The sequence below is a fragment of the Necator americanus genome, chromosome IV, assembly GCF_031761385.1.
Source record: "Necator americanus strain Aroian chromosome IV, whole genome shotgun sequence".
In the NCBI taxonomy this organism is placed as follows: Eukaryota; Metazoa; Nematoda; class Chromadorea; order Rhabditida; family Ancylostomatidae; genus Necator; species Necator americanus.
Window position 1 is genome coordinate 2,356,117 of NC_087374.1, and position 27,998 is coordinate 2,384,114.

The 27,998-nt window shown below is 39.3% G+C and overlaps 1 protein-coding gene across 3 annotated transcripts; it reads left to right on the plus strand.

Moving 5' to 3' along the window:
• Positions 1–1,378: 1,378 nt before the first annotated feature.
• Positions 1,379–27,962, plus strand: RB195_000205 (uncharacterized protein; the record flags this gene model as incomplete). 3 transcript variants are annotated; one of them, XM_064196412.1, is made up of 40 exons in its annotated part: positions 1,379–1,477; positions 2,289–2,448; positions 3,189–3,252; positions 3,306–3,427; positions 3,491–3,649; positions 3,719–3,821; positions 3,962–4,068; positions 4,131–4,234; positions 6,910–6,990; positions 7,169–7,257; positions 8,642–8,769; positions 9,537–9,604; positions 9,674–9,772; positions 10,211–10,274; positions 10,341–10,445; positions 10,676–10,789; positions 11,547–11,653; positions 11,724–11,847; positions 12,007–12,070; positions 13,006–13,145; positions 13,295–13,355; positions 13,436–13,566; positions 13,683–13,768; positions 13,824–13,886; positions 13,947–14,059; positions 14,125–14,275; positions 15,543–15,630; positions 15,696–15,763; positions 15,834–15,929; positions 17,683–17,715; positions 23,049–23,131; positions 23,252–23,365; positions 24,536–24,638; positions 24,696–24,830; positions 25,367–25,421; positions 26,155–26,264; positions 26,720–26,791; positions 26,873–26,952; positions 27,232–27,362; positions 27,868–27,962. In XM_064196412.1, the coding sequence occupies 40 exons, from the start codon at positions 1,379–1,381 to the stop codon at positions 27,960–27,962; spliced, it is 3,969 nt and encodes a 1,322-aa protein (XP_064052291.1). The 3 variants fall into 3 exon arrangements, with proteins under 3 accessions (XP_064052291.1, XP_064052292.1, XP_064052293.1); XM_064196410.1 differs by lacking the exons at positions 3,719–3,821; positions 3,962–4,068; positions 4,131–4,234; ... (9 more) ...; positions 27,232–27,362; positions 27,868–27,962 and having other exon boundaries at positions 3,491–3,660; positions 15,834–15,950; XM_064196411.1 differs by lacking the exons at positions 1,379–1,477; positions 2,289–2,448; positions 3,189–3,252; ... (25 more) ...; positions 15,834–15,929; positions 17,683–17,715 and having other exon boundaries at positions 22,930–23,135.
• Between the last annotated feature and the right edge of the window lie 36 nt (positions 27,963–27,998).

A 27,998-nucleotide genomic window follows, 5' to 3' on the forward strand; every position in this document is an offset into this window, starting at 1 on the left:
CTCCCACTATTCCATTGTTATTCAGAACAAAGGTCCTACCACTGACAAAGTATTCCACTGAACCACCTTCTACAAAAGGCACTACACATGGGGCTTCTCCCCGGTTGAAGATTCAAAGGAAAGCGAAGGAGGAAAAGAAGGATAAAATGTCTGGCATTAATAGATCCTCCTAGGATCCGCCACCGCATTCACTTCAATTCGGATCTGTTTGAGGTTTACGAACGCGTAACTAGCCTATAGTCACAGTTTTTATCCACTCAGACAAGTCTGGTACCAATTTATCGATCCCGGAAGGATGAAAACTTGGGTTGGTACCAGGACAGAATCGAAGCTTCTCGCTACACCGTCGCTGCAGACAAGGGGATACGGTTCAGTTAGGCGTCGAATATTTTGCAGCGTGTGAAGCTTACAGCCTTCACCCTGCACTTACGACATGCTAGAATGATACCTGCTGATCTGTAATCCTTCGACTTTTTAATATTCTAGTGCCTCAAAGGTAGTTTTTCTCTCTTGCAGTCCCTTCGGTTTATTTATCTACCTGTTTATCTCTTAAAGGCATCACCCCACGAATCTGAGGTGGTACGGATTTCAGGTGGAGCATTCGTATACAGGATCGTCGATTATGTAGAGAAGGGTGATTCCGTCCATTTTTCCTAATTACCGTAAGAAAACGGCCCGGAAAATACGGCCTCGAGCGTTCCAGTGCGCTATTTTCTACAACTAGTTCGATTGGAGCGCGCCAGCCCTGTGCACGCGCTGCATCTTCCGGAACGTTTTTTACGGCAATTAGGAAGAAATGGACGGAATCAGTCCCCTCTCCATAATCTAATATCCCATATAAGAATACTCCACCTGAAATTCGTACCACCTCAGATTCGTGGGGTGATGCTGTCATTGTCATTGTCAGTAATTGTCATTAGCTACAGTAGGAGAAAGGATTAAACATTCGTGCCTCAGTTTCATTTCTTTTTTTCTATCGTACTCCCATTTCCTTTTGGCACTACTGCGCTTCGAGCGCATGCACTTACGCAACTGCACCGTGCTTCATATTGTGTTCCGACTATAGCTTTAAACGCCAGTCTGACTGAGTGAATCAGGGTCCTCTTCCACGGCGAATGCATAGTCGGGTCAAAATGGCATGAAGCTCGGTACAGCGGCACTTGGAGCCAGCGGTTGGGATCGAGGTGGGATCATCGCGAACTCCAGCAAAAATTGGTTCTAGTAAGAGTCCGCCCTCGATCTTCACCGCTGCGCCTCACCGCACCACTTCGAGCGCGGCCACTCGTGCAGTTGCACCAGATTTCAAATCGTTTTGACCTAACTCTAAGTTCTTTATGCTGTTTTAGGAGCAGGCTTTCATCCATAGGTCGTATAGGCAATGACATCGCTGAACGCAAAGCAGAAACTGGCTCTTCTCAACCTTTACTCGGAGGAAATCATGAAACGTCTGACGCCAATCTACTATTGTCCTGAAATGGTTAGTTTGTTTGTTAATTAGTTAATTGGTTAGTATAGTTAATTTGTTGCGAGTTCTTCTAGGCTCGTACTAGTTTTTTCTTTGAGTTTGATTAGTCACAGGTTTTGGCGCGGTTTGGGCGACGCAGCGAGGCACTTAGGCTCGGGGAAAATATACTTGGGGGAGAGAGGGGCTCTCCGTGACCCCCTTAGTTCTGGGCGTTCTATCTTACTTTTTCGCTTAGTAACCTGAGTCTGTCATAGATAATCTAAGACTAATGCTATATCAATCAATCAACGTTTTAGGGCCCTGATTGATTTAGTTGTTTGCTCCTAGAAATTAACTAGGCAACCACATTTTACCCACAGGCCCACACCAGAAACGGCAAGGAGCACGATCGACGGTATTCCACGCGGTGTGATAACCAAACAACCGTCGTATATAGTAGGGTTAAAACGACATGAAGCACGTACGTAATTGCGTACGAGGGTTCTCTCGAGGCGGTTCGCTGGGGCGTAGCGGCTAGGAGCGTGGTGAAACCCTTGCTGACACCACCCGTCGCCGCACTTTGCGACGGTCCCACCTCGGTTCCAACTGCTGCCTCCACCGCGCCTTTTCGAGCGCGTACGCAAATGCACCGCAACTACACTCGTGATTCGTGTCGTTTTGACCCGACTATAAAGCTTATGTTACAGAGTATTTAATTATTGATATGTCCTTTCGGTAATTAAAAAGCCTTCTCGGGGTCGCACAGAAAAAGGTTTCATCCCCCTTCACCTGTTAGTTGCCATTGTTGTTGTGGAACTTCCTTTATTTCTATGAACTGTTTCAGAGCGGCGTAATCGCAGAGTTGCTGGATATAAATAGACTCGAAGAGCTATGCATGGAATCTTACAATGAAGACGACTTCAGTAAGAAGTTGTGGGACGAGTTGGCCGCCTCTCCTATGAAGAATGTTTTGTACGACACTATTCTTAATTACCTCTCCAAAGGTTCGGGTTTCTTTAAACGTCGGTTGCTTGTTGTAGCCATGTTTTTTCAAGATTTGAACGCACCGAACGTCCCGCGGAAGTTCCGACGACCTGTCTAGGTAGCTGTCGCGAATGCGCTGGTTATTTTCCGTGGGTTAAGGGACAGACATCGACTTGGTGGCGGGCACTTTTTAAAGGGAGGGTTTAGGAATACTCTCAATGTTGGATTTTCTCCAGCAGCAGAAGGGGTTCTCAGTCGTTGTCTGGAGGTATCAGTGCGACGGCACCTACTTAAATTTCATGATGCGAATTTCATTCTGTCACTCCTCTGGGTCTGAAGAGTTACCTCATTGGGTAAACTGAGGTCTGCGGTTGATGGATGGGTAGAGGGTGTTTCACGTTTCCGCTTCCATTCATAAAACTATGTCCCTAACTCTACCTTCCAATGGAAAAAAAAAACCCAATATCAAAAAGTTCCACGAACTCTCAGAGTTGATACGTTGGGCCTAAGGCTTACGACAGTGTCAACTTGGTAAGGCGCGAGATTGAGCTATGAGTAGTTATGAGAGCAATAGAATAAGCACCTCACTGAGTTTGAAACAATTAATTTTGTCGTTTTGAACCAGCACTTTATCCGTTAGTTTCAACCATACCTTAATAGTGCGCACATACATCGCTTTTGTTGGCCATTCACTGGAAAACGCTTCTCAGCAGAGAATTGTACTTTTGAGTGTAATAATATTAACAATTTTTGATTTCAGTTGATGCTTCCTTACACTCGATTTTATGCCTTGTTTCAGAGAAGGACACAAGAAGTCAGTTCGGGTACGTTTTTATGAATCTCTCGAGACAATTTGAAGCTGTATAATCAATTTCAGCAAAGTTCTGTCTAATTTTGAACAGTTTTGGACACACATTAATGTTGATACAACAATGGCTTTTCTTAAGAAGATCCCCTGTTACGATAACATCATTATGAACATTGAGAGAAGTTGGAGAGGTTCCGTTGTAATTTACAATGTTATTCTACTTATGTTCTACAATTCCGCTCTTCATATTTTAGGTGACGAAGAAGAGGACACTAAAAAGAGAATTGTTCTCAGAACAATACCTCTTCTTGGCAGTAACGCAATCTACGACCTAATGCGATCCATATACGACAACTCGGAAAAAGCGGCAGCGTTCGTTGATCAGTTGCACCCCTGCTTTCTTCGTTATTACGGTTTGAATGTGGTGCACGTTGTACTACTTTTATGATCAGATATCTATCTATTTAAACGTTTTATTTAAGAGTTGATCGATAAAGAGAGGAATTCTCCGCGTGGGGTCATAAACTTCTGCCCTGCAGGTCTGCCCGTGCAAGACGTAATTGACGCGGGAGCACTTTCATCTGAGTTTGTTGTTTTGCTTTCATTAGACATTGTTGTATTTAATTTCCTGTGCTTAGTACCACACTTCTTGATGATAATACATTACAGTAGTTAGATTGTGAGATGGTTGCAGCATCTATTACTTGTAATCGTGCAAATTCTAGGAAACACAAATTCAATTTGAACTATGAAGATCTTCCACCTGCTTTGTTGGGTAGGGAAAATCTCGCTGGTCGGCTGCTGAAATCAATAAATGATAGGATCCATGCTGGTAGCATTTCGGCAATATCTTTGATTACCTGTCCTTTATCTCAAAACCTTGCTTTTATTCAGAAATTCCAATTCTGCTCCGTCATTATCAAAGAGAACTCTGTGAAACAGCCATGAAGGGCGAAAATACGATCATTGCAGCTCCTACAGGCTCTGGAAAAACGATCGTGGCTGCCTATATTATAAAAAATCATATGGACTCGTGCAGTCTCAATGGAAGAAGCGCTAAGTTACCTAGTTACATTATATTTCACTCATGAAGACTTGTCATTATTTTTTCTTATCACCTTACTTAATGGGGGTGTGGTGCTGTGTATCTATTACCAAAATTATAGGTTGACGTTGTTTTCTTGCAGAAAAAAAAACAGACTTTGTTCAGTCTTTCTTGTTTGTTTTTATCTTTGGCGTTTTTTCAAAGATTTCGTTCGTGATCTTCGGTCTTCCAAATGACAGAAGAATTAAGAAACCGAAATGTTTTGGGATGATTGGAGAAGTTCTAGCTCACCTACCTACAGTCTGCGGGTAACCTGTTGTTTGGAAGGCGCTCTCGGTGAAGGGACTGAACACTCTCTACAGTAGGTGGAAAACTCCTTGAACCTCTTTTCTTTTTGTTTTTGTATATTTCTTGTATGATAGTGCATGAATAGAATTATTTAGTCTTAGGAAAGTCCTTTCTTGTTAGTTCTATGGTTTGGTCTGCTCGTAGGATGCCTTTTAAGACCTACCTCTCACTTCTAAGATTTCATGGGGGCTCAATTTCTGTCCGTTTTTGTGACGTAATTGTGCAATATTAGCGCTTGTTGTACTCGTAGACGTAGTGAGGTCCGAAAGTCCTTCTTAAAAGTAAGCTTCTTAATACATAGTCACGAAAAAAGTGGAGCCGAAATCCAGCAAACGTTCTGCAAATCGTAGCATTGTGGAGATCCTCTGGAATCAATAGAAGTTATTGAACTAAGGAAAAGGGACTTTCTTGGTACTAGGGCTAAGAAAGATGATAGAATTATCGTGCGCAAGTGAACAAAAAAGGGGCACACAAAAACAAAAAGGAGTGAAGATGAACCACTAGAAACTAAGATCTAAGAAGGACCCTACTAACTAAAAAAGACATGAAGGTAATCGAACAATACGGCTGTATAGTCGTATTCATGCGCTATCATACGAAAAAAAAGGAAATCTATGAAGAGCAGGAAAAAAAGAATTCCAGGAGTTTTCGAACTGGAGAGCTGAAAGATGGTAATATTAGGAAGTGATAAAGTTGGAGAGATCCAGATTATTGAGTCGTATCCACCCGACCTTTATAATTCTTAGCACATGTTTTGAGAGCATCCGCCCATCTCGTTGGCGTTCTCATTTGAGAGGGTTTTCGTGTCTCTCGGTTCTCGCTCTAGTTTCATTTCAGCTCATTGGTCCCCGCTTGTATTTCACTAGGTCACGAATGCAGGGCCTTACATTTAAAGACACTGTTTCACGAAATTTGATGGTCTATCTTTAGAAGTAGGTAAGGTTCTGGATGTATAGTCGGGTCAAAACGACATGAAGCACGGTGCAGTTGCTTAAGCGGATGCGCTCGGAGCGACGCGGTGAAGATAGCGGTTTGAGTCGACGTGATGGACCCTGCTAACACCATCTGCAGCGCAGAATGGTGTTTGCAGGGTCCATCTTCGATTGTAACCGCTTCACTACTAAGTTTTTGAAACTAAGCTGCTCTTTATACTTGTAAGGATAATGAAATGCACAATACGTTTATCAGTTTTTAAAATGTTATTAGTTTAGTTACACAAAGAAGTGTCTGGTTACACCTTTACGAATGATGAAATCCGCTATATCCGCTATCATTTCATCATTCGTACATGCGTAAAGAATTAATTCGTTGAGTAAATTTATCACTCTAGCGTTCTCGATCCATTTGATTTTCGAAATAGTAAGTTCTGACGACAGTAAAAAAAAACCAACACCGAAACTTTAAACGAAGGTTACTTTTGAAGACAGCGTATCACAAAACTCTAAGGGCATGAATAGGGATAGGATTTAGTTTACGAAATTGGTGTTCACGTTCATTTTCTCCAAATAATCCAGAGAAAAGAGTGGGAAACTAGCTTGGTTGCATCCGTATTCCCTACAATGCAACTTATTGGAAGTAGTAGGGCAATGCCGCTGCGCAACGCGCCTGGGATTGTGTAAATGTGGAAGCTTTTTGTTTCGTTTTGTTTTTGTTTGTTTCGTATGCCTTTTTTATGGACTTCAAGATAGAATTGAACGTGATCACGCTCATAGTCGTGAACTACACCCCTACACTATCCCGCTATCTATTCATCGAGAGATCCCAACATCTTCAGTTTCGTGATCTTATGCCGTTAAAGACAGTATACGAGCCGCTTCGAACAGCAAAATTGTAAAACATGTTCCTTTCGCAAATATCGCTTTCCAATTCCTCACAAATGTTTTTTGTTTGGTTTCATTCGTTACAGTTGGTGAATAGCCTTTAGTGATGTTTATGGATATATTTCGGGGAAGTGGCGGCATAGAATCGCATGGATACCACGTAGATGCACAATAGGTTGACGCCCTTAGGTTCTAATACGAAAACTTTTCTCTGCGAACGAAAATTGTACTACCATTAAACTGTCGCTCGTTCTACTCCTGTACTCTCTTTTTCTCATCGGTCATCGTATTTTCCACATGCAATTGTTATTTAGTACAAAAAGTCTGAAGAATAACTGCATAGGTTTAGGTTAGCCTCCACCTTCTTATTTTAGTGTAGCACATTTTGATCAGATCATTTTCTGTTTGCGAAATGGTTGGCATTCTTCTTTAAATATTTTTCTATTCATTACTTATTTAGGTGCTATTCATGACCCCAAACACGGTCATTCTCGATCAGCAAGCAGCAACTCTGCGCAAATTCCTAGATCATCGTTACGAGGTTGTTGAAAACTTCATTTATTACTAGATGCTGATTTTATTTTCAAGTGGTTAGGATATATGTAAAGTTCCTTAAGGGACCCGAGTTTTTCTTTTAAATGTGTTTCAAGGCTAATCTTTCTTTTCTAGCTGGCTGTTTGCGTTGTTTAAAATTTATCTCTTTAGTTTTCTGTATTCAGGTGTTCGCTGTACGAGGATCTGACGACATCCCTCTTCGACAAGTTATTGCTGCGAAAGACGTCATTGTAACCACACCACAGTTAATTGTGTCAGTTTTCATTACTTGAACATTCATTTGCTGAACTCCTCTTTTATTGCTCTGGAACATTCAAGAACGGTGTTCCTCTTTGCCAAGCACAAGATTCTGGAGCGATACGTTAAGATAGGAATAACACTGGTATTAAGGGGGTGTTAGAAATTTTTTCTTGCCTTCTTCACCACATTTTCGTTGCAATTTTGACCTCTAAAGCCGCTAAAGTATCTTCATGTTCCCACCACTTTGATTCCTCATCTGTATAGACATGGCTGGATTTGGATATATTCTTTCCGTTGGAAGTAGGGATAGTAGGAACAGAGTTACACAGAATTACAATTGTTCAAATAAGATCATCTTCTTCATGGTCGCCATCCTCCAAATGTTCCGTTTGGTGTTCCAAGGACGATATAAGAGGAATTGATGCAAGCGCTAGCTATCGACTTTCATTCGCATCTTATTCTATTCCCATTTTCTTTGTAGAATAGAGTTCAATATTTTGTGTGAAACTTGTATACTTATACTGTCTGTCTGTCACCTCACGGTAGTAATGATGTTATTGAAGAATGATGAACAACAAATCTCAGAAACAAATCAAACAGATCTCAACAGAATCGAAGTCCTCGACAGAATCCCGGTAGATGTGAATGAAACAACCACTTTCACTCACTTTTGAAAAAGTGAATGTATCCGATTGTGAGTCTTTTTCACATAGATAGCAGATTAGGCGATAAATCTCTATGACATGTGAACCCGGCCGCCGACACAGCTGATGAGGACTACCCTCTGGTTCCATAGATTTTGTACTTTGGTTCTTTCCTGAGCTGAGTGCGGTCCTGACCTACTTTATGAAACCAGCAAGCATCACTAGAATGAATAATTTACTCGGAATTTATCTCCGCTTTCTCTGGTATGATTCACATTTTCTCAGGCAATGTAGTGGCAAGCAGACAGACAAAGTCGTAGAGATTAGAGCAGAAACAGGTGATTTTTTGCCTGCTTGAAAATAAGTATAGGAGCACACATGGTGTTCAGTTATCCACTTACTTCTTCTCTTTGGCGACAATTCACTTTAAATGCCTAAGGTTTGAAGACCGCACTGGCTTCGCTAATCCGGAGGTACGAAATTGCTATTTTTTTTTTAGCTGCACTGCTTTGAAAGTCGTTCTCACGATGCGTTGTGTTAGTGAAGTAACTTCCGGATCCAGAGTCGTAGACATATAAAATGCCTCCGTTGCTTCCGATTAATTAATACAATCCGGTCAATAAACATCTTATCTTCCCCTGACAAAAAAGCGAATTTCACAGTCGCATAAAATAAAGTGACTTTACCGACAGCTGATAAGATTATGCATCACCTCGCTGAAAAAAGCAACGGGTTGGCTACTCTCTATTTCAGGAATCTTCTCAAATATGATGAACCTGGAGAAACAAGCGATGAAGTCCGCACCGAATTTGACTTGACCACATTCACTTTGATGGTTTTCGATGAGTGTCATAATGCAGTGAAGAATTCTCCTTTTGCTGGTATTTTTTCCAGTTTTTTTTCTGTCAAATCCTGGTATGGAGACAATTTCTAGTTGTTAGAGAGCAAAGATTTCTAATCCTAAACTATGTGGCTTAATTTATGGGCGACTATATTCGGATCGAGATGGTTCTACTAGAACAGTTGGGTCGAAACAACCTGAAGCTTGGTATCGCTGCGTAGGCGGCTACACTCGAAGCGGTGGAGTGTAGTGGTTGGGGTCGAGCAAGGACCCTAACTCATCGCATCCAGTCTGAAAGAATCTAGTGATGTATCCACCTCGATCGCTATCGCTAGCCCCACCGCTAAGCACAACAACATCGCGCTTTAGGTCGTTTTGACCCCATTATTCCACAAGTTGTTCTCTGAACTCGTAGTGGGGCATTCCTCGACTTTTCCTTTTTTTCTTGGATGGGTTAGGATTCGACAGACTGTTGCACAAAATATGGCGTACAAACTGGTGGTGATATCAGCACTATATTCTATGTGGGGTACAAGACTATTGGGGATGAGCGACACTCTATAACATAATATCGGGCCGATCGGTTTAATTGCCTGAGGTGAAGATGATCTTTGAGTGTCCCTGGGAATTCGCATCATACAGCCGAAAAAATTAGCACTTTGATTTATTAGGTGATGTATAAAATAAGATAAAAGAAGACAAAGAAAAATGGATAAAAGATAATACAAGATAAATCACCTGCATGAGTAAGAGGAACAGTTTAGATAACAAACAGAATGCTCAATACTGACATATTTAGTTTTTCAGTGCTTATGAGATTCTACCATCGTCTGAATTTCTCGATGAGGTTGAAACCCGGTTGTAAATTACCACAGGTTCCTATTTAAATCCTGGAATTCGTTTTGTTGCTGTTTTTTCGCGTCATTTATTATGTTGTCGTTTAGGTAATAGGATTAACTGCTTCCCTAGGAGTGGGAGGTGCTTCTAATGAAAGCGATGCTTTAAACCACGTTGTGGGACTGTGTGCTTGCTTAGACTGCTTGGTGAGTGCACCGTTAAAAACAGTATTCTTAGAAAAATTCGAGGTTGGCCTCATCAATAGTAGCTAGAATGAAGGGCATATTTTACAAAGATCACATCAAGAAAAGTAAAATTCCTACCATAAATCGAAGAGACAGAAGAAGCTTGCGTGCTCTCAAAAAATGGGGCCAGTCATGTAGAGCAGTACAATTCTTCTGTAACCTGCTGTAATTTGCGCACAGGCAGCGTTTACAGAAGTTTTGTTCATTTTGTGAGGACGGGGAAGTAATTTTGTCGTATATGCTTTCTGAGACGCACTGATGACTCTGAGTGCTTTTGATGCCTCAAATTCCTGGATAGTGCTTGAATACTACTTTTCGGCTCTTACACACTTGTCTAAAGATCCTAACCTCGAACTGATTCTATGTGTTTTTTATTTATTCTCTCTTTTAAATATTCAGAATATAAGTACGGTTCAAAAATACACAGATCAACTTCGGAAGTTCTCTCCTATCGTTGTCGATGGTGAGTTTGAGTTCTTACCAGAATTGGTGATAGTAATTTCAGGATTTCCATGTTCTGTACTTTTAGAAGTGCACTTTACCGATGATCAAAATGATTCTTTGCGTGCTCATTTTATTGACACTTTATGTACGCTTATGAAGCTTTTTGAAGAGAAGCTGTATGAACTTTACAGTAAGTCCAAGTGTTATTTGTTTGTTGTTCTTGCGTTTATTATTTTATTAATGCTTGTTTTTTCTTTTTCTCCGATCTCTATTGCTCCTCATGAACTTATTTTTTTTTGTTTTTCTTTCTATTGTTCTTCTGATATATACGTTGCTCATCTCGCAATCACCTTTTTATGGATTCACTCAATTGAGTCTTAGAGAAAGTTTTTGCTCTTAAAAGGTGTCCATTTTGTTCAGGCAAGTCTATTTTACCTTCTACACGGGAAATATGTATGAGTAGCGAAGAACGTGACCAACCGTACGTGGTCTACAACACCTTCAGAAAAGCTCCTGATGATAAGTTATCACAAGGTTTGCAATTGTTTGTTTGGAGTCGTTCTTTCACTCCTTCTTGCATCGATGATGTGGTTCCTCTCATTCAATTCCAGTACAATTTCATAATTTTTTGTTTGAGGCAAAGTGCGATATATATGCGATTTTTATCAAGCTGAAGTTTCAACGAGTTTGCCTTTTTCAGGCCCTCAGCAAGTGCGATTAACCGTAATTCATGAGGTCAAATATATCGTAGAAAACTCTTTCTAGTTTTTTTTTCCTTTTTCACTCACAAATTAACGAAGAAGTGCCTTACTGAAGATCTATTTCGCAAGTTTTTTTCTACATTAATAGAATTCGTGATTGTAATCGCGAAATACACCTTCACTCCTATCTATTCGATTAAAGATCGCAAAATTGTCGCTATCGTGACACATTACCTTTAAAGTTGGCATTCGGCCAGTTGGATTGCGGTTGGTCTCTTTTCTGGATGTAAAAATAAGAACAAGCGGGAAATCCAGTGTGATGAAAATCATATCATTCTCGGCCTTGGCTGTAAACTAAGAAAGCTGGACCAGTCAGTTTCTCATGCCTAAACCCAATTGATGTCAGACATAGCGGCTACATTAAATCAGTTTCATATCTATGTGATTTGTCTGGCGGTAATGGGTACACCTTCATTCGAGAAAGCTAAGAACATACGTCAACTTGATTTTACGAGTGACACGAAGAGGCACAAATAATTTCCTTTCCTCCAATAGGTACGAGAAAAAAATAAACCGAATCGAACTTACAGGTTATCTGAACTGGGTCAGCGTTCACCTCCGACGCATAGTTCCAGAAACGCTGTTTTCTGAAGAGTCAGTTAAAACCCAAGCTATTGAAATTTTAGAGATCCTCAATGTCAGTTTTGTTTCGTTTTGTTCTTATTCTTCAGATTCGTTTCCTTATTCGATGCGAATTTTTCTTATAGGACCTCTACCGAACGACTGAAATGTACCAAGATTTTTCAACAGCTGAATCGTTAAAATTTCTTAAAAACCAAATGGCGATGAGGATCAACTCGCTCACTGAATTTTCACGTTTCCATTGGAAAGGTATTTGTGTTATGTGGACGAATCTCAATCCCTACTGTACAGTATCTATTTGGCTGTTAGGACTAAGGTGTTACCCTTATATCTATCCCGTTCTTCATCTTGTGGCTTAGCAAGTGAAGAGTTAGTTCAGATATTAGTATTTCTAACGGTTTTTTTTAGAGTACTCAGAGAAACTCTCCTCATTTCAATCTTCGGAAAGTAGCCTGTTCTCTGAGCTGATCAAGTGAGTTGTCCCGTTCTGCGGTTGTTTCGTTCATCTTACATTTTCAACCTACTGAAAAAATGAGGGGCATGATGCTTTTTGACCTGATATTTTTACATATGTTTTGTTCTTTTTTTTACTTTTTGATATTTGCAAAGTTCAGAAGAAATTAGAATGAAATCTCTATGGATCAGCTAAAACTATGTTTGGGGTTACTGTATATCAGTCTGCACGTCCGGCTAATGAGAGACTTTCTGTGTTTCTCACTTAGCTCGTCTTAAGCGATAGGAGAGTGTGGAACAAAGTTTGTAAATTTTTGCCAGAAAATCAATGTTCTTATTGCTTCAAAGCCTATTTATTCTTCCTTCAAAACTATTCTACTGATCGATTTTACAGTATTGATCATTTTACAGTATTGTCACTAAAATGTTAGCGCCAGTCACCCTACACCTATGTTTTCTTGATATCACAAAAATTTGGAAATATTATTCGAAGAGCTGGAAATAACTCCTCTTTTCTCAATTAATCAGTCACTAAGCCTTACTGAAAAATTGGTCTAGTTCTGAGGAAGAGAAATAATATTTCTATTTTTAATACTACGTATTAAAAACCTGTAAAAATCTGGATCAGTGCGGAACAAAGAAATTTTATCAGATTTTGTTCTTTGATAGAGATCCCCGAAATGTGTTTAACATTTCAATATTTTGCCCACTATTTAAAACGAGGAAAAAAGAAATGACCGTATAAGAATACAATCCGGCTGAAACTGGAGGTGGGTTGTTATGAAAGATTAGTAACTCGAAAAAAAAATGCATAGGAGAATAGAAACAGAAACTAAGAAGGTTGGCCACCAGGAATTGCGTTGTTGAGTTCTAAAACCGAAAAAAACGCGAAAAAGAGGGTTGTCAACATGTTTGGATGGATTTTTAAAAAAAAAATTATACCAATGCTTTCAGGCACTTAACAGATAACAACAAAGAAGACTTCCGATGTATTATATTTGTTCGAACTCGAAAAGGTGCATCTATCCTTGCTCGCTTGCTAAATTCCTGTCCGAAGTTAGCTGCTTGTGATCTTCGCGTTGAACCTATTGCTGGCAAGTTTCCTTTTATAGTAGTATACTTTCTTCATTGTTGAGTACCAAGTTATGATGTATTTAGAACTTTCGAAATGGTCAATTTCTTCAATCAATTCGAAACGTCGAATTTCATGCTCTATAATACCAATAATTTGTTTCATTTATAGGATTAAATAAAGCAGCGGACGAGACTACGACGAAGCGAGAACAAGCAGAGAAGTTGAAAAGGTTCTCAAACAGAACTCTTTCAGCTTGTTCGTCCTCTCAAACCTCTTAGAAACCGTAAGACGTCTATTTTTATATTTCAGATTCAGAAATGGAGACACACGTGTGCTTGTGGCCACATCGGTTGCCGACGAAGGTTTGGACGTGGCTAAGTGCAGCCTTGTAATCAAGTATAATTACGCTAGTAATGAAATTGCACATGTGCAACGTAGAGGTGAGGTTTGGTTACAAAATTTAGTTGATAAAAAAATCTATGAAGTACGTTGATTACGTCTTTATCTCAAGTCTGAAGTTTCATTAAGTTCACGTACTCATCACGAAGTGGTTAAGGTCGTGGACGTGCCGAAAAATCGCGAAGTATCTTGTTGACGCAAAATTTAAAGCTCAAAAATCAAGAAGAAAAAAACATTCTCAAGGTTTTTCACATGTTCTGAAAATTTTTTCTTTCAATTTCATTCTCGTAAATCCTAGGAACGATTGATGAACCATGTTCTTCGCGCAGTTCAAGAGAATCGGATCAATCTTACTACTCTTGTTGGTAAACTCAGATAGAACTCAGATAGTTCATTAACTAAGTCCCTTTCATAGTTACAGGTGAAAAAAGCTGTTGAAGAATTACGACTAGAAATCCAGAGAGAAGATGCGATGGTGATTGCTCGGAAAATGGCGCAGAAATCTTCAGGAATTGTGTTCAAAATTTTATGCAGGTGTTTTACTGTATTTCTTTTTGCCACGTTTTTTTTTTCATAGTATTTCATGTCTGCTTTTCTAGTAAGTGTGACGAGACGCTATGCACTTCCAAGGACATTAAAACCTATAAGAATTCACAATACTGTGTCTGTAGCCCATCATTCTGGTCAAAGACCAGAAACGAAGAAATCAAAGATGATGTAAGAGAATCAAAGTTTGGATCTGTTGCAAAGGTTCGTTGGAGGGATACCCAAAGAACGTTTCTTTGTAAATTAACTCCATAACACTCTTTGAAGAACTTTTTGCTTTTGATAATGATAATTAACATTCCAACTATTTATTTGTAATGGATGAATCCTGTGAATCTTCAATATGGTTCACAATTCAGTATCCCAGTATTCCACCTTTCCGGGAAAGTTACAATTCCCTGGGACCAGATGTAATGCTTAAGGGTGGGACAAGTGGTAGTGTGGCAGGGCGAAGTTTGAGGAATACGGTATCACTTCCCAAGAAGCAAAAATTGTTCAACCCTTTCACTGGCCTCAAATCCGCTGTTGAGTTGATCTCTGAGCACCAACGCCACAGCTTCAGGGATCCCTCCTAGGAAGATGGAACACTGCAGTAGATACTCATACTGAGTACTTTTGACGGATGATCTTCTACATGTAATTGAGAAACTATGAAACTGTAGACGATATGCGCGTGTAAAAAGTAGTAAGTAGCCAAAGTAATAGATGTAAGGACTTGGTTTTTCGATTTGGTTGTCTAAGTTCTGAGAATAAATTGTGGGGAATAGAAGAGTTGAACGATGTACTAATAAGTATCCTATAGATAACGTATTTGATGGGGCGGGTGTAGCGCAGTCGGTAAGAGGTTTCGGCGTCTGCGCGATCGATCGGAGGTTCGATTCCGCCCTAGTGCCAACCCAGCCTTTCATCACTCCGTGGTCGATAAATTGGTAGGAGACTTGTCTAGGAGGATTGAAACACTGACTTAACACATGGGCTACCCCCCACAAGTCATTGTGTAGGCCAGTTACTCGTCCGTAAACCTCGAACAATTCTGAATTGAAGTGAACGTGGTAGCGTGGGTCCCAAGCGGATTGATTAACGTCAGACACTTTATCCTTTATCCTTTAACGTACTTAATAATAACGTTCGTCCATCATATGTACAGATCGTCGTTGTCATCATTTAGTCCTTTTATAACGGCCTACATAACTTCCGCAATCCTCAAGACTTCCTTGAAACTGTAGTGTTAGGTGCTTTTCGGATTCAGGGAGACTACCACCAGATGTAAAGAAACCCAAGAGCTCCTTTTGGGTGTCCTCCCCGGTAAACAGAACATAAATTCATGACTAGACTTGCTTGTGAAACGCCTTCTTAATATTTCGGGTTTTATAGTTTCAACCTTGGAAAAAACATGGTCCTTTCCCCCGTGGTTGTTGTATATTTCCTTTACTTTCAGTTGCACTACAGTTAAAAATGTCATATTTTTCAGTTGTTTTGTGTAAGAGAAAATTGCCAGAATGTTCTCGGAAGGGTGGTATGCATTGAGGGAATGTTGATGCCAGCTCTGGCAGCGTCAGGTTCGTTGTCAGCTATGTAGCTCATTAAGGTACGAAATATTTTTTTTTTTTTAATTCTGTTGTAGCATTTGTCTTGGAATTCACTGAAGCTTCAGGATCTATTAAAAGGCGTGCCGTGCGCAAATGGAAAGAGGTAATCTAGTGCTGTGGATTGATCACATTTTTATAATTGATTTTTCCTAATCTTCTAGTACGAGTTTCAGGTTGTGAAGGATTACTTCACTCCTGATCAAATCCGAAACTACGATCTTGTTGTCATGGCTAAATCTGCGAATAAACCGATTATCAAAAACATGGGAGTATCCTTGAATTTATTTTGATTTGTTGTCGATTTTCTACTATTGTAAATAAGTTGCAAAACTAACCTAAATTTTATGGGTAACATTAACGGCAAATCTTTTCCTATCACTTCTTTTCTACTAGTTGCTTTATTTCATGTTTAGGCTTCCAGTTCTAATTGAATTAATTTTGTTATCTGTTGTAATTTTGTTACGGTAACCCGTTTCTGAGTTATATCATCCGATAGTTTTAAACGAAATCGAAAGAAATTACAGATTAACTTTTTTCATTCGTTTCTCTCTGTGTCTAAGAGTTTTTAAAAGTTGGGAAGATTTTCCAGGTTCATATTTCATGTTCTGCTTAATTTTCATTAGAACTATCTACTTCTGAAGTTGTAGTTTCATGTTTTTCAAGTCAGAACAGTATTTTGGGTCGCTGTTTTCAGATTAGGTGTTCATTTATCCTAATATTAGTTCTTTGTAGTTGTTGTTACTCGGTTTGATGAAATGTTGCTCCTTTTCCCACTAAAATTACCTTTACTTGTAAAAAGCTACCGATTCTGCCCTTATCTCTCCTTTTTTTGTAGCTATAGTCTCTATGTATCCGGTTTCCTGGTTTCTGCCACTGCTTAACTATTGTAGTCGACCAGAAAGATTTGAAATGCTAGTTTGATTATAGTTTACTAATGTTTTTTTAAAAATATTTCTCTATTGTGATATCGTCTAGAAATGAAGTATCTTATCTATCACTGGTGTCTTTTTTTTTTGTTGACAGCGATGTTATACAAGTCAGTAAAACTGATTACACGTTGAGAGTTCAGTCGGGGAGAGAAGGAGGAGAGGTTCGGAGATTCATGATCCTGGACGAATTGATTCCTTTAATTGAAGAAAAAAATGCCCACAACATAGAGTCATTCAAAAACCAACCTGTTGCTCGTTTTTTTTTTCTTCTAAAAATTCCAAAATTATGGATTCCAATACTTCTAGTAGAAGTCTGTGCAGTGGGATCCCTTATCAACTACGTTCTCCAGTTGACGGCGATAGATCCTTGGCGGCAATACAGTAGAAATCACATGCGAGTAGTTGAAAAACTCACTTTGAACACAACCGCTTGTGACATACGAAACTATAAATCAGGCGGTTCTGGTTCGTGGAAGGGAGAGGTTAATTTTGCGACTTTTCGACGACCAACAACCGTTGGTAGCCCGAAAATCGAAAATTTGCTCGAGTGCTATCTTAAAGGCATTATTTCAGGTGGAGAGTTCCTATACGAGGTCGTAGATTATGGAAAGGAGGGTGATTCCGTCTATTTCTTCCTAATTGACGTAAAAAACGGCCCGGAAGATACGGCACGTGTTCAAGGCCGGCGCGCTCCAGTCGAACTCCTTGTAGAAAATAGTGCGCCAGAATGCCCGAAGCCGTATCTTCCGGGCTGTTTTTACGGCAATTAGGAAGAAATGGACGGAATCACTCTCCTCTCCATAATCTACGATCCCATATACGAATACTCCGGAAATCCGTACCACCTCAGATTCGCGGGGTGATGCTTTTAATAAGATGGGAATTGAATAGATAATAGATGATTGATAGAAAGAAATAGCGAGTAAAGTGCAGTTTTGAGAGAAATGCAGTGTATTGTTGTGTGTGGATCGCCAGATCAGTGATGTAGATGATTTGATCTACACGCACAATATCAGGCAGTTATACGATCGCATGGCAGTTTAGCAATACTCATTTGCTGGTATCCTGAGCAGTGACAAGCGTGTGTTACCAGCTGCTGTGCATCCGCTGGAACCTGGAACGCTACGTAAGACTATTTTCAATGTATATGGTGTCAGCTTTCTCTATCTTGAGCTATTATCGAAGCATAGATCCAGGACAGTGTGGGACTCGACGGAACAGACGTAGGATTGTTCCGATCAACCTCTATTTAGGCCTCTGAGGACAGCGAAAAAGGTGAAACGTCAGGAGAATAAACGTTCCATGCGAAAAAGAAACCCTCAAAGGCTGTTTGAAAACAGAAAAATGCCGAGGTTTAAAGAAACGACAACATTTGAAGCGTACAGTTTAAGTTTATATCTATACATTCTACCAAAAATAGGGACTGTATATTTGTTGGCTCAGGAATCAAGAAGAATTACACTTAAACAACCTCACAACAACAACAACAACAACCATTGCCAGGAATTCGCTTCGAAATCCACGGCAACTATAAATTTGGTGGATTTATTGGATTTTCTCCCCCAAAATCAACAAATGTCCGGAGCCTCTTCTAGGCGAAATCGATTGTATTATTCATTCAGATTTGTAGAAACAGTGGGGACAATATTTGCGAATCTTTTATTCCATCAATACAGCGATAATTATATTCGATTGAGCCCGAATTTCTCTTTTCTGTAGAAAACAATGTCACATCACTAGTGTTTTTCCCATCCGGAGTTCTCGCTGATTTGATGGGGTTGATTTATCGATCGTACGACCTCGACCCCGTGCACTTACCATCTCACCGCAGTCACCACCTCCTTTCTACTCGTACCTATCAAACTTTCTCTTGTATTACTTCAAATATTCTCGTGTCTTAGAACCTTGGCATAGTTCTGTTTGTTTTTTCGACTATTATACCTACGGGGTTTCTAGAACTTTCATTAGTCTGACGTTTCAGCTTTTTTGCCGTCTTCACAGTCCAAAATGAAGGTTTTAAATAAATAAACAAATAGAACAAATAATAAACAATTGTTGATTGATTGAGCAATTTACAATTCCCGACGTTCCATCAAGAAAATCATCTGGATCGTACTTTCCTAGTCATCTTGGTTGTTGAGGACGGCGGAATAGTCTCAGGATTCACGCCATTGTCTCTGACCATTGGAAATCCTCCCAGAGGCTTATAATGTTGTGCGTTTTTGTGTTTCCATCATCTCTTCTTTAATTTTTTTTCTAAAGTCCTCCAGTTCTCGATTCTTCAAATTATCTATTGTAATTGAAACAATCAAAACCGTTCTTTTATTTGTGTTTACTGCCCAGTTACAGTTGAATTCTTTGTAACATTCTTATCAGTATTCGTTCTCTCCGAAATTCACTGTAGACTGCCACACATTGGTAGATTTAGATGTTTCAAACATCCACTTCACTTCCAGTAGCTTTTTTTCCTGGTAATTTCGCTGCACAAACAGTCAGCGCAGACCGTGCCCGATATTGCTGAAATGGCACATCCTCGTTACAGAGTTCTGTCTCTTCCTTTAAAAAAATCGTAGCATTCAAATTAGAGAATAACATATTTTATCTGCTTTTGCAGCAGAAATTTCTTGAGATAAAATAAAAAGAACCTGCTAAATAACGTTTAGTTGCAAAGGAATGGGCACAGAAATCGATTGGCTTGCAATCGAACGGATCACTTTTTATGATTTGTTTATTGTGTATGTTTATTTATATGTAGTTATATTTGCTATGTATTTGTTCTTTGTTTTTGTTATGTTTATATATGTTATGTATGTATATGTGTTTGTTCTGTATACTTATGTCTAGTGGGGCGGGTGTGGCACAGCCAGGTAAGAGGTCCGTTGTAGCCACACGGTCGACGGTTTGAAACCGCCTTTGTGCATACCAAGCCATTTATCCCTCCGGGGTCTATAAATTGGTACCAGACTTGTCTGGGAGGATAAAAACACTGACTTGATGATCGGCTGGCCCCCGCAATTCATTGTATTGGCCAACACGCGTTCAAAAACGTCAACGACTGCGAATTGCAGTAAAACGCGTTGGCGCATCTCGAGTGGATTGATACGCCAATGACTTTTTCCTTTATCTTTTATTTATTTGTAGTTATAACACTTATAGTGCAACCATTAACATCCATCTACAAGAATTTATGCAAGTGTTGAAGAAGTGAAGTGTTCTCTTATAGAATAGAAGTTTTATAAGAATAACGTTGATATTTATAATGGAACAAGGTATATAGCTTTTAAGTCTCTTAAGTGAAAAAAAAGTGGAAGCGAATTATCCTTTTGTCTAATAGTTCCATATAACGCTACGTAAAACAAGCTTTTCCACTTTTTTTGCTTTCTCCATGCTAAGTGCAAAGTATTCCGCGTAAAGTGAAATAAGTGTTAGGTGGGAATGAAGCAGTGGTGAGAGATTACGCTACGCTTTTGGGACAAAGCCAACCAATCTCCTCATTCATCGTTGTCGACGAATCGGTACGAAGTCTATCTCGAACTATTAGGATCCTGAGCATTGCTTGCAGCCCGTAAGTCATTCCATGGGCCGAATACACATTTATCGGCGACCCCGATGATAGGTATGGGGCGTGGTATAAAGTACCGTTCGCTGTTATGGTTATTTTTCGTGGCATAACGACTTGTACCGTCCAAGAGTGTGGCGGACAACGCTCTACCCACTCATTACTTCGCTCACATTCTCTGCCTACTGTATAATAAACACATTCCACTGAACCACCATTTCGATCTGTTCAATTAGGGTGATAAAACCCCTAAGTCTCTAGTCACCCACTCATTTATGAGCGATGCTATTCTGAATTGGAGTCGAATGCGCTGGTGTATCCCGCAGTAGTCGATCCGGATGCCGAGCACTTTAGTTTTTCAGTCAACTTTTAGAGTTGAAGGAATGTTTCCAAGACCAAAACACAACCAGAAAATAAGGAAATCCACGGAATGATCACAAACTATTAGTTAGCCGAGAAATGTGAACGATTAACCGCACGCCACACACAACACACTACACTACACAAACTACGCACCACAGAACGCACAAAAGAGACCACCTCCTCTCCTGCATGGTCAACATCGGTCCCAGTGTAGATAAATCAGTTGTTGCTTGTAGTTGCTCGACTTCACATGCTTTATTTCTCCCAACTAACTTTATTTCAAACCTTGTAACTAACAGTGTTTATGTACAAACCGTCTAACTCGTTGATTAACTCGATATTCATAGGTAAGACGTAGTGCAGTTCTCTGCAGACTAAGTGATATTTATAAAGGTATCATTACTGGAAATTTAGGGGTAAAATCTAGTTGCTTGTAGTGATTATGACTTGTGATTGCTGATGCCACTCAGCACTGCTCTAATCGACTTGTGCTTTGGCGCGAAAAAAAAAACATTCTTAGAGCGCGAAAATCATTGCGCAAAACCCATATATAAGGCCTGTGTGGAGAGTTTGGTGAAGTCAAAAATTAGTAGTTCCAGCCCAATCTTCTTTTTTCAAATTTTAATAGCTTTAGTCTCCATGTTATATATTCTTTAGTAGTAGAGGTTTTAGGGCTCTGACTGAGTTAATTATTCATTTTCAGTGATTACCTTTCGATTGATGAACTGTCGTCTTCTCACATCAGATAGCCAGTTGTCAGCTAAGAACGTTTTTTTGCGCTCTATGGACGTTTTTGCGGTCGAAAGTGCAGTTGGATTAGAGCTCCCTAACTACTTTTGCACCAAATTGAGCGAAATTAGCATAAAAACTGGAAGCAATTTTCGATTCAGTGGTGCCCAGCAGTTTGATTATGATTTGTTTTTGATTTTTTTTCTCAAAATCATAAGAACACACCCTTTTCAAGCTTTCACATCGGCTTACTACTCAGAAATAGATAGAAAAGAATCATCATGTATGTGTGACGAATTTTCCCGAGTATCATATCAAATAAGTCGGGAAACATGTGCTTTGTGTTCTGATAATGTACAATGACCTGTAGGGAGTCGGAGCGTCGTTATCTTTCCTTAAAAAATCCTAGCGGTTGACGTCGTTATCTCAATTTAGACGTCACAAACTTGAACTGAAATTTCTTGTTTGTTTTTGCTACAGTTTGCCAAATGTCTAGTCTTTGACAATTTGTCACATAACTCTTTTATTGTTCTTTTAAAAGACTTTCTCGTACTTGCGAAAGTAAATGCACATGTTTTCGACAATAGTTTTCAGTGGTGAGCTTCTTCAGAAATAGGTTGCCCGTTTTCACCCAGTATTACAGAGGTTTTATTATTCTTTTATTACCATTTTTATTGTTGACATTATATTATTATTGTAATTGTTGTTATTATTGCCATTAGTGTTATCACTATTGCTTTTCGAAGTAGGTTGCTAGTTTTTACACAGTATTATGCCGATATTATTATTTTATTACTATTACTATTATCGTTACTACTACTATTCATTATTAACAATTGTTTTTTGTTGTTTTTACTATTATTGTTATTATTATTACTTATTACGTCAGAAATGCTATTATACATCACTATTTTCCTTAGTTGGAAGTGGAGACTGGAACGTTTGATGTTAATGACAAACGACTGGAACGTTTATCAACACTCGATGTCCTGTCACAACATTTTGTTCGTGTTTGATGGAAGAAAACCGTTTGGGAAACACTCAAATTGTAACATGGTTGACGTCGATCGTCTTAATTTAACACTTCACCATTTCTGTCTCGTATCACTTCCTGCGGTTCTCTTCTTTTTTCACTTCATGGTCTAATTTGATAGATTTGACTGGACAACTGTGATTTGTGTTGTTTTGCACTTCGAACGAACTTCTTAAAATCGTCATCCAATAACCTGAAGCAGGCATCGTGCCTTGGGAATTCTGTATCATGTGAATCTGCATTTTCCATATGTAATTTTTAAGAATGTGTCACTTTTTGTTCGAAAGCCCTGAATATAAGGCAGTATCTGCTTAGCCGTATCATTCTGTCAGCATTGGATCGAAACGAAATCACTTGTGCAGTTGCGGAGCGTTTGCGTTCGCAGTGAGAAATTCGCTATAGTTATAGGGTCAAAACGACATGAAGCACGGAAAGATGCGTAAGCGGTTGCGCTCGAAGCGACGCGGTGAAGCGTAGCGGTTGTGATCGTGCGGGGATCCCTGTTACCGCCACCAATCTCTGCAATTCGCTATGGTCCCACTTCGATTCCAACCGTTGCGCTTCACCGCACCGCTTCTAGTGCAGCCTCCTACGCAACATTCCGTGTTTCATGCCGTTTTAACCCGACTATAGTTCTAATAGGGCTGAGCAACTGAATGAAGGTCTTACTGCGCACCTTCGAGCGCAACGCAACGTCTACGCAATTGCACCACAAATTTAGTCGCTCTGATCCGACTGTACTAAAAACTGCTCATAATTTTTTTTTACATTGTAGATCATGTCATCTCCACTACCTTCCATTCTCGGAGTTCTCGGCGGATGTATGGGTTGCATGGTTTTCGTCGAAAAAATCGCCAAGTAGGTCTGGTAACCAAATTTGGGATTTTTTTTTATCCTCGTGAAGCTCTTATAATTTTTTCTATTGTTGATAATTTGTAGTTTTTTAATTTTTTTTTGTAATTGAAAATATCAATTTAGAGCAGAACCATCATCTATGAATCTCATGACATTCTCAACATTTCTGTTTATTGCTAGTCAAGGATTAATATTCACATCAAAATTCTTCACAGTTCCAAATAAGATACCTCTCAGGTAAGCGTTCTTTATCCCCAGATAAGAGGAACAGGGAAGCGACCTTCACAGACGACGTGAAATGTTTTGTTTTATGAACTAACCAGAAAAAAAGTGAAGCAAAACTTGATTAAGAATTATTTCAGTTTTTTTAAAGTACAATGTTTTGCTTGACCGAGAGCGAATCCTAGGTAGTGATTTGTGAGAAGAAACAAGAAAAAAAAACGGGGGAAAATGAAAGATAAAAAACAGTGGTGGGATGAGAAGCAAGATGGTGGGTTGAGTTTATTGAGTAGATTCAGTTTTGTTTCATTTCATGTGTGCAAACGCTACGTAAAGACATTGCGATAAGGTCTCGAAAACAACCCGTGCTGATTACAGCCAGCGTAGTACGAAACTGAGAATGTTGTGGTCTCTGTGGGGAAATATAGAGTTCGGGATGTAGATAGGTGTAGATTACGATTTTGAGCTCGGTCGCGCTCGGTCCCCTTAAGTGTCCTGAAAAATGGCGTGGGAACCGCTTTAGTTCCTGCGAGGCACGTTAGAACGTGCCACCCTTGTAAAGGCTGTGGTTCTCTCAGCGGCATATTTATTGGTTCTACCTGAGTAGCCTTCTGAAGAGACTTTATTTGTCTTCGAAATTCGTAACAACGTCCTCAAAGCTCCTTCGCTCTAGGTGATCTGGTCCTCCCAATATCTAGAGGATAAAAATCCAAAGAAAAAGATTTTGAAGAATTTCGTTTTTTTTTCGTTCCAAATTTCAAAAAAAAAGAAACTAGGAAGGTCCAGCAATCTATCTGTTTTCCGGAGCAAACCTTCTATAATGAAACGCGTCTGAAATTATTTCTCAACGAGTTCTTCCTACGAAATTATTGAACAAACTTCTAAGGCAACAATTTTAACACAGTCCGAACATTTTTAGCTAGTAAACTCAAGTGTAAATTGTTGAAAATCATGTAACATTGAGTTTTTAACCTATTAGAAAAATTCCAAATTTTTTTCCCCTGCAAAAATTAGGGCAATTCGATTAAATTAGGGCTTGTTGGATGCAGTTTGTAGCTCCGGTAATGGAGGTAATGTGTGGCCTCTTAATTGCAGCTTAAGCTTATGAAAACTTATTTTCGTTCGCTCTTACTGTAGAATGTTCTCTTCTTTCTTTTTTTCGAGTTCAAACTTACTATACATTTGCAGAGGATACCTACCTACTGTCATCACTTTCTTCACTGTTAACGTTGTGAATAACCAAGCGTTAAATTTCCATGTTCCTGTCCCTCTACATATAATTTTCCGCTCAGTAAGTATCTTAGTTCATTAGACGCCTCGAGACTGAATTGAGCTCTATTCTGTTCAGGGTTCTCTTCTTGCCAATCTATTACTGTCTGTGATTCTATTGAAGCGGAAATATTCATTAAGGAAGTATCTGTCGGTTATAGCAATTACTATAGGGATTGTTATTTGTACGCTAGCAACAAGTGATCTCGAAAAGGTATGATTGGTAGAAATTATCCAGATATTGTAAAGGTGCTGTAGTCCAGAACATCGCCGAAGTCAATCCCAAATAGGTCAGATACCTAGAGAGCGTGTAATCTTTGGTAACAATACTTCTTTTCGTTACGCTTAGCTGCCGGGCGTTGTCGATCCGAGGTGCTCGGGTCACTCGGCGCTGATAGGTAGTTCAAGCGTGATAAAGGTCTCACAGAAACATCTGGAACAGTGACGAATTGATGGATTCCGTTCGAGCTCTTGCTTTGATCGAGAAGGCTGGACAGAGTTGTACTCAAGGACGACTCACCTCACCGATTAAATTCAAAAATAGGGTGTGCAGATGTATTCTTTGATAGGTTCGCTGCTTAGGCATTGGAATTCCCGTGCGTAATCAAGGATTTATCAACTGGGTTCTTTCCGAATGGTTTTAGAAATACCAATATTAGCCTTATTATAACACTTGACTTAGGGTGAAATGCATCTTTAGAAATGGTTGTGTATTACGGAAAATAAAAAACTTAACTTTTCTTCTTTCAGAACTCAGGGTTGAGTTATGAAGAAGCAGCAAAACACTACCACGAATGGATGATTGGTTAGTTTTTCATTGGCAACTAGAATAAATTTTAATAGAATTAATTTTCATGATAGGAACGATTTGATTTTAAAAGTTCTGCCAAAGGAAATGAGTTTCTGTACCAGTGTTGTAGAAATTGTGACATCTACAAATGTAGTTTGGAAAGTTGAGAAAAATGGGTTTCTTATGGCTGCACAAAATCTTTGGAACTTGGTGGTTTGTTTTCTGAGCGCCCCTAACGGCACCATACCACGAAGTTGACGATTTTGGCATCTCTCCAGAAGAAGATAGTGGAGGGTGTGTAGATTACCAGTACTGGCTTGGATACACTCAATTCTTTCCTAATTGTCGTGAAAATCGCGTGGAGAACGGCCTGTTTCCCCGTTTTTTTTTGTCAGGAACCTTTCATACAAGACGCCACCTTAAAACATCACCTTTGGGTGGAAGAGACGGCGCGTTCCAAGGTGTCTCGTAGGAAAAATCGTGCAAAGAGGTCATTTCCCACGCTGTTTTTCATGACGATTAGGGATCATGAAGAGTGGTCACGCTCAAACACGTAATGTGCACCACTAACTCTATCTTTTCCTGGAAAAATTGTCAATTTCGTGATATGCTATCTTCAAGTCAAGTTATTCCCGGATTATCAATTTGTTCTTCTGCTTTTTTTGTAGTCTTCCAGTGAATTATTGGTAAGTGAACGTCAAATTCTCACGTTATGTGCTTCTACGACTGTTGAAGACGAAAATTCCAGGAATTTCTATGCTGATATTTGCTTTGCTGGCATCCGCATATCTAGCCATTTGTCAGCAACGAATGTACGAGACGTATGGGAAGCATCCCGAAGAAGCCATGTTTGTTATTGTTAGTATTATGGTAATAGCAAAAGTAACTACAAATAATAATAATGGCAATAATGAACTATAATAATTAATAGCAGTAATTAATTGCGTCTTTTATGGTAATTTTTTAAATGTACTATTAATAATCACGATATTAAGCTTAACAGTTCTCTTGAATACCTAGTTCCTCTGTTGGTTTGCTTAAATTTTGGGGTTATTTTGTGGTTCAAATGTATTCGGCTGAATACTACATGGTGTTATCGGCACAAAATAACTGAACTTTGCATTTTTTTGACTTTATCAAAGGTTCAAATTCCAAAGGTTTTTGTATTGATAAATGATGGGTTCCAGTACCAAATAAAAAAAAACCAAAACCAAAAATTTGAATATATAGTGCGATCTTTCGAAGAGGTTGTAAACGAAACTTTTTTAAATGATTTTTAAGCTGAACTTGACGAAGTTTTTCACATCTTTCAGCATGCCGTATCACTGCCACTATTTTCATTAATGGGTGCGGACATTATGGCAGCAGCGAGAAAGTTCAACGAGGTATTTATTTGTAGTAGTCTTTAATGATTTACTTTCTTATTAAATTTAAGATTTTTTTTAATATTTCTTAATGAAGTTTAGAGCGCTCCATTTGAATTAGGCATCATCTCACTTCCTGTTCCTTCTTTGTGGATGAATCTTTTCCTCAGCTGTATCCTACAGTGAGTTGTTATCGCTAGTTATAGTAGAGTCAGAACGACATGAAGTACGTACGCAATTGCGTACGCGGATATGCTTCGGTGGAGCGTTGCGTGGTGAAACCCTTGCTGGCACCCATCGCTGCAATTTGCGACGGTCCCACCTCGGTTCCAACTCCCGCCTCCACCGCGCCGTTTCCTGGGTGTACGCAAATGCACCGCAACTACACTCGTGATTCATGTCGTTTTGACCCGACTATATGTACATCACGCTTCATTCCGTACTAATTGAGCAATTTTTAGATATTATTGTATCCGTTTTGTTTACCGATTGAATGCTGAGGTAGAGGCATTGACCGTTACTCTTGTTGTGACTCTACGAAAGTTCCTTTCGTTAGTGTTCTCTATTTGGTGGTTTCAGAATCCATTCACAGGTTTGTGTTATTTCAGTTTTTCAAATCCTGCTTTCATTTTTCCGCCGAAATGATTTGAGAGAAATATCACAGCTGCAGTCCTGCTTCTCATGACACTGCAAGAATTACTTTGATTACCAATACAAAATAAGCAGAAATCTATTGACTTTTCGGTCATATTTTTCTTTTCTTTCGGTATATTAATGAAAATTGTGTCTATCACTTTTTGTAACTTTTGAATCTTTTTTGTGCTAAGAAAAAAAAGTTCTCCAACCATGACAAAGGTCATGCAAACAGGTTTTTCAGCCGCTTGAACTTTGGCGAGAAGTGTCTGTGTCATTTCATGTGAAATATTATTACTACGCACAACTATGTACCATATTTCTAGGTAAAACTTCTAAATTAATATTAAAATTCGGTGTAGGTCACCAGAAAAAAGAAATTGACGCTTTGACATAACGCTTTTGCATGATTATATTATATTTATATTTTGCCCAGTTTCCCGGGTAAAGGATGATCTTTTCAGAAAAGCACTGGATAGGTGCTTTCCTTGTTTTCGCTGGTACGTTGGCGTTTGCAGATGTTTGGAGCAAGAAAGAACTGGAGAAGAAGAACAAATGAAGCTTCGATAAATACTAAGAAATGCGGAAATCCCAC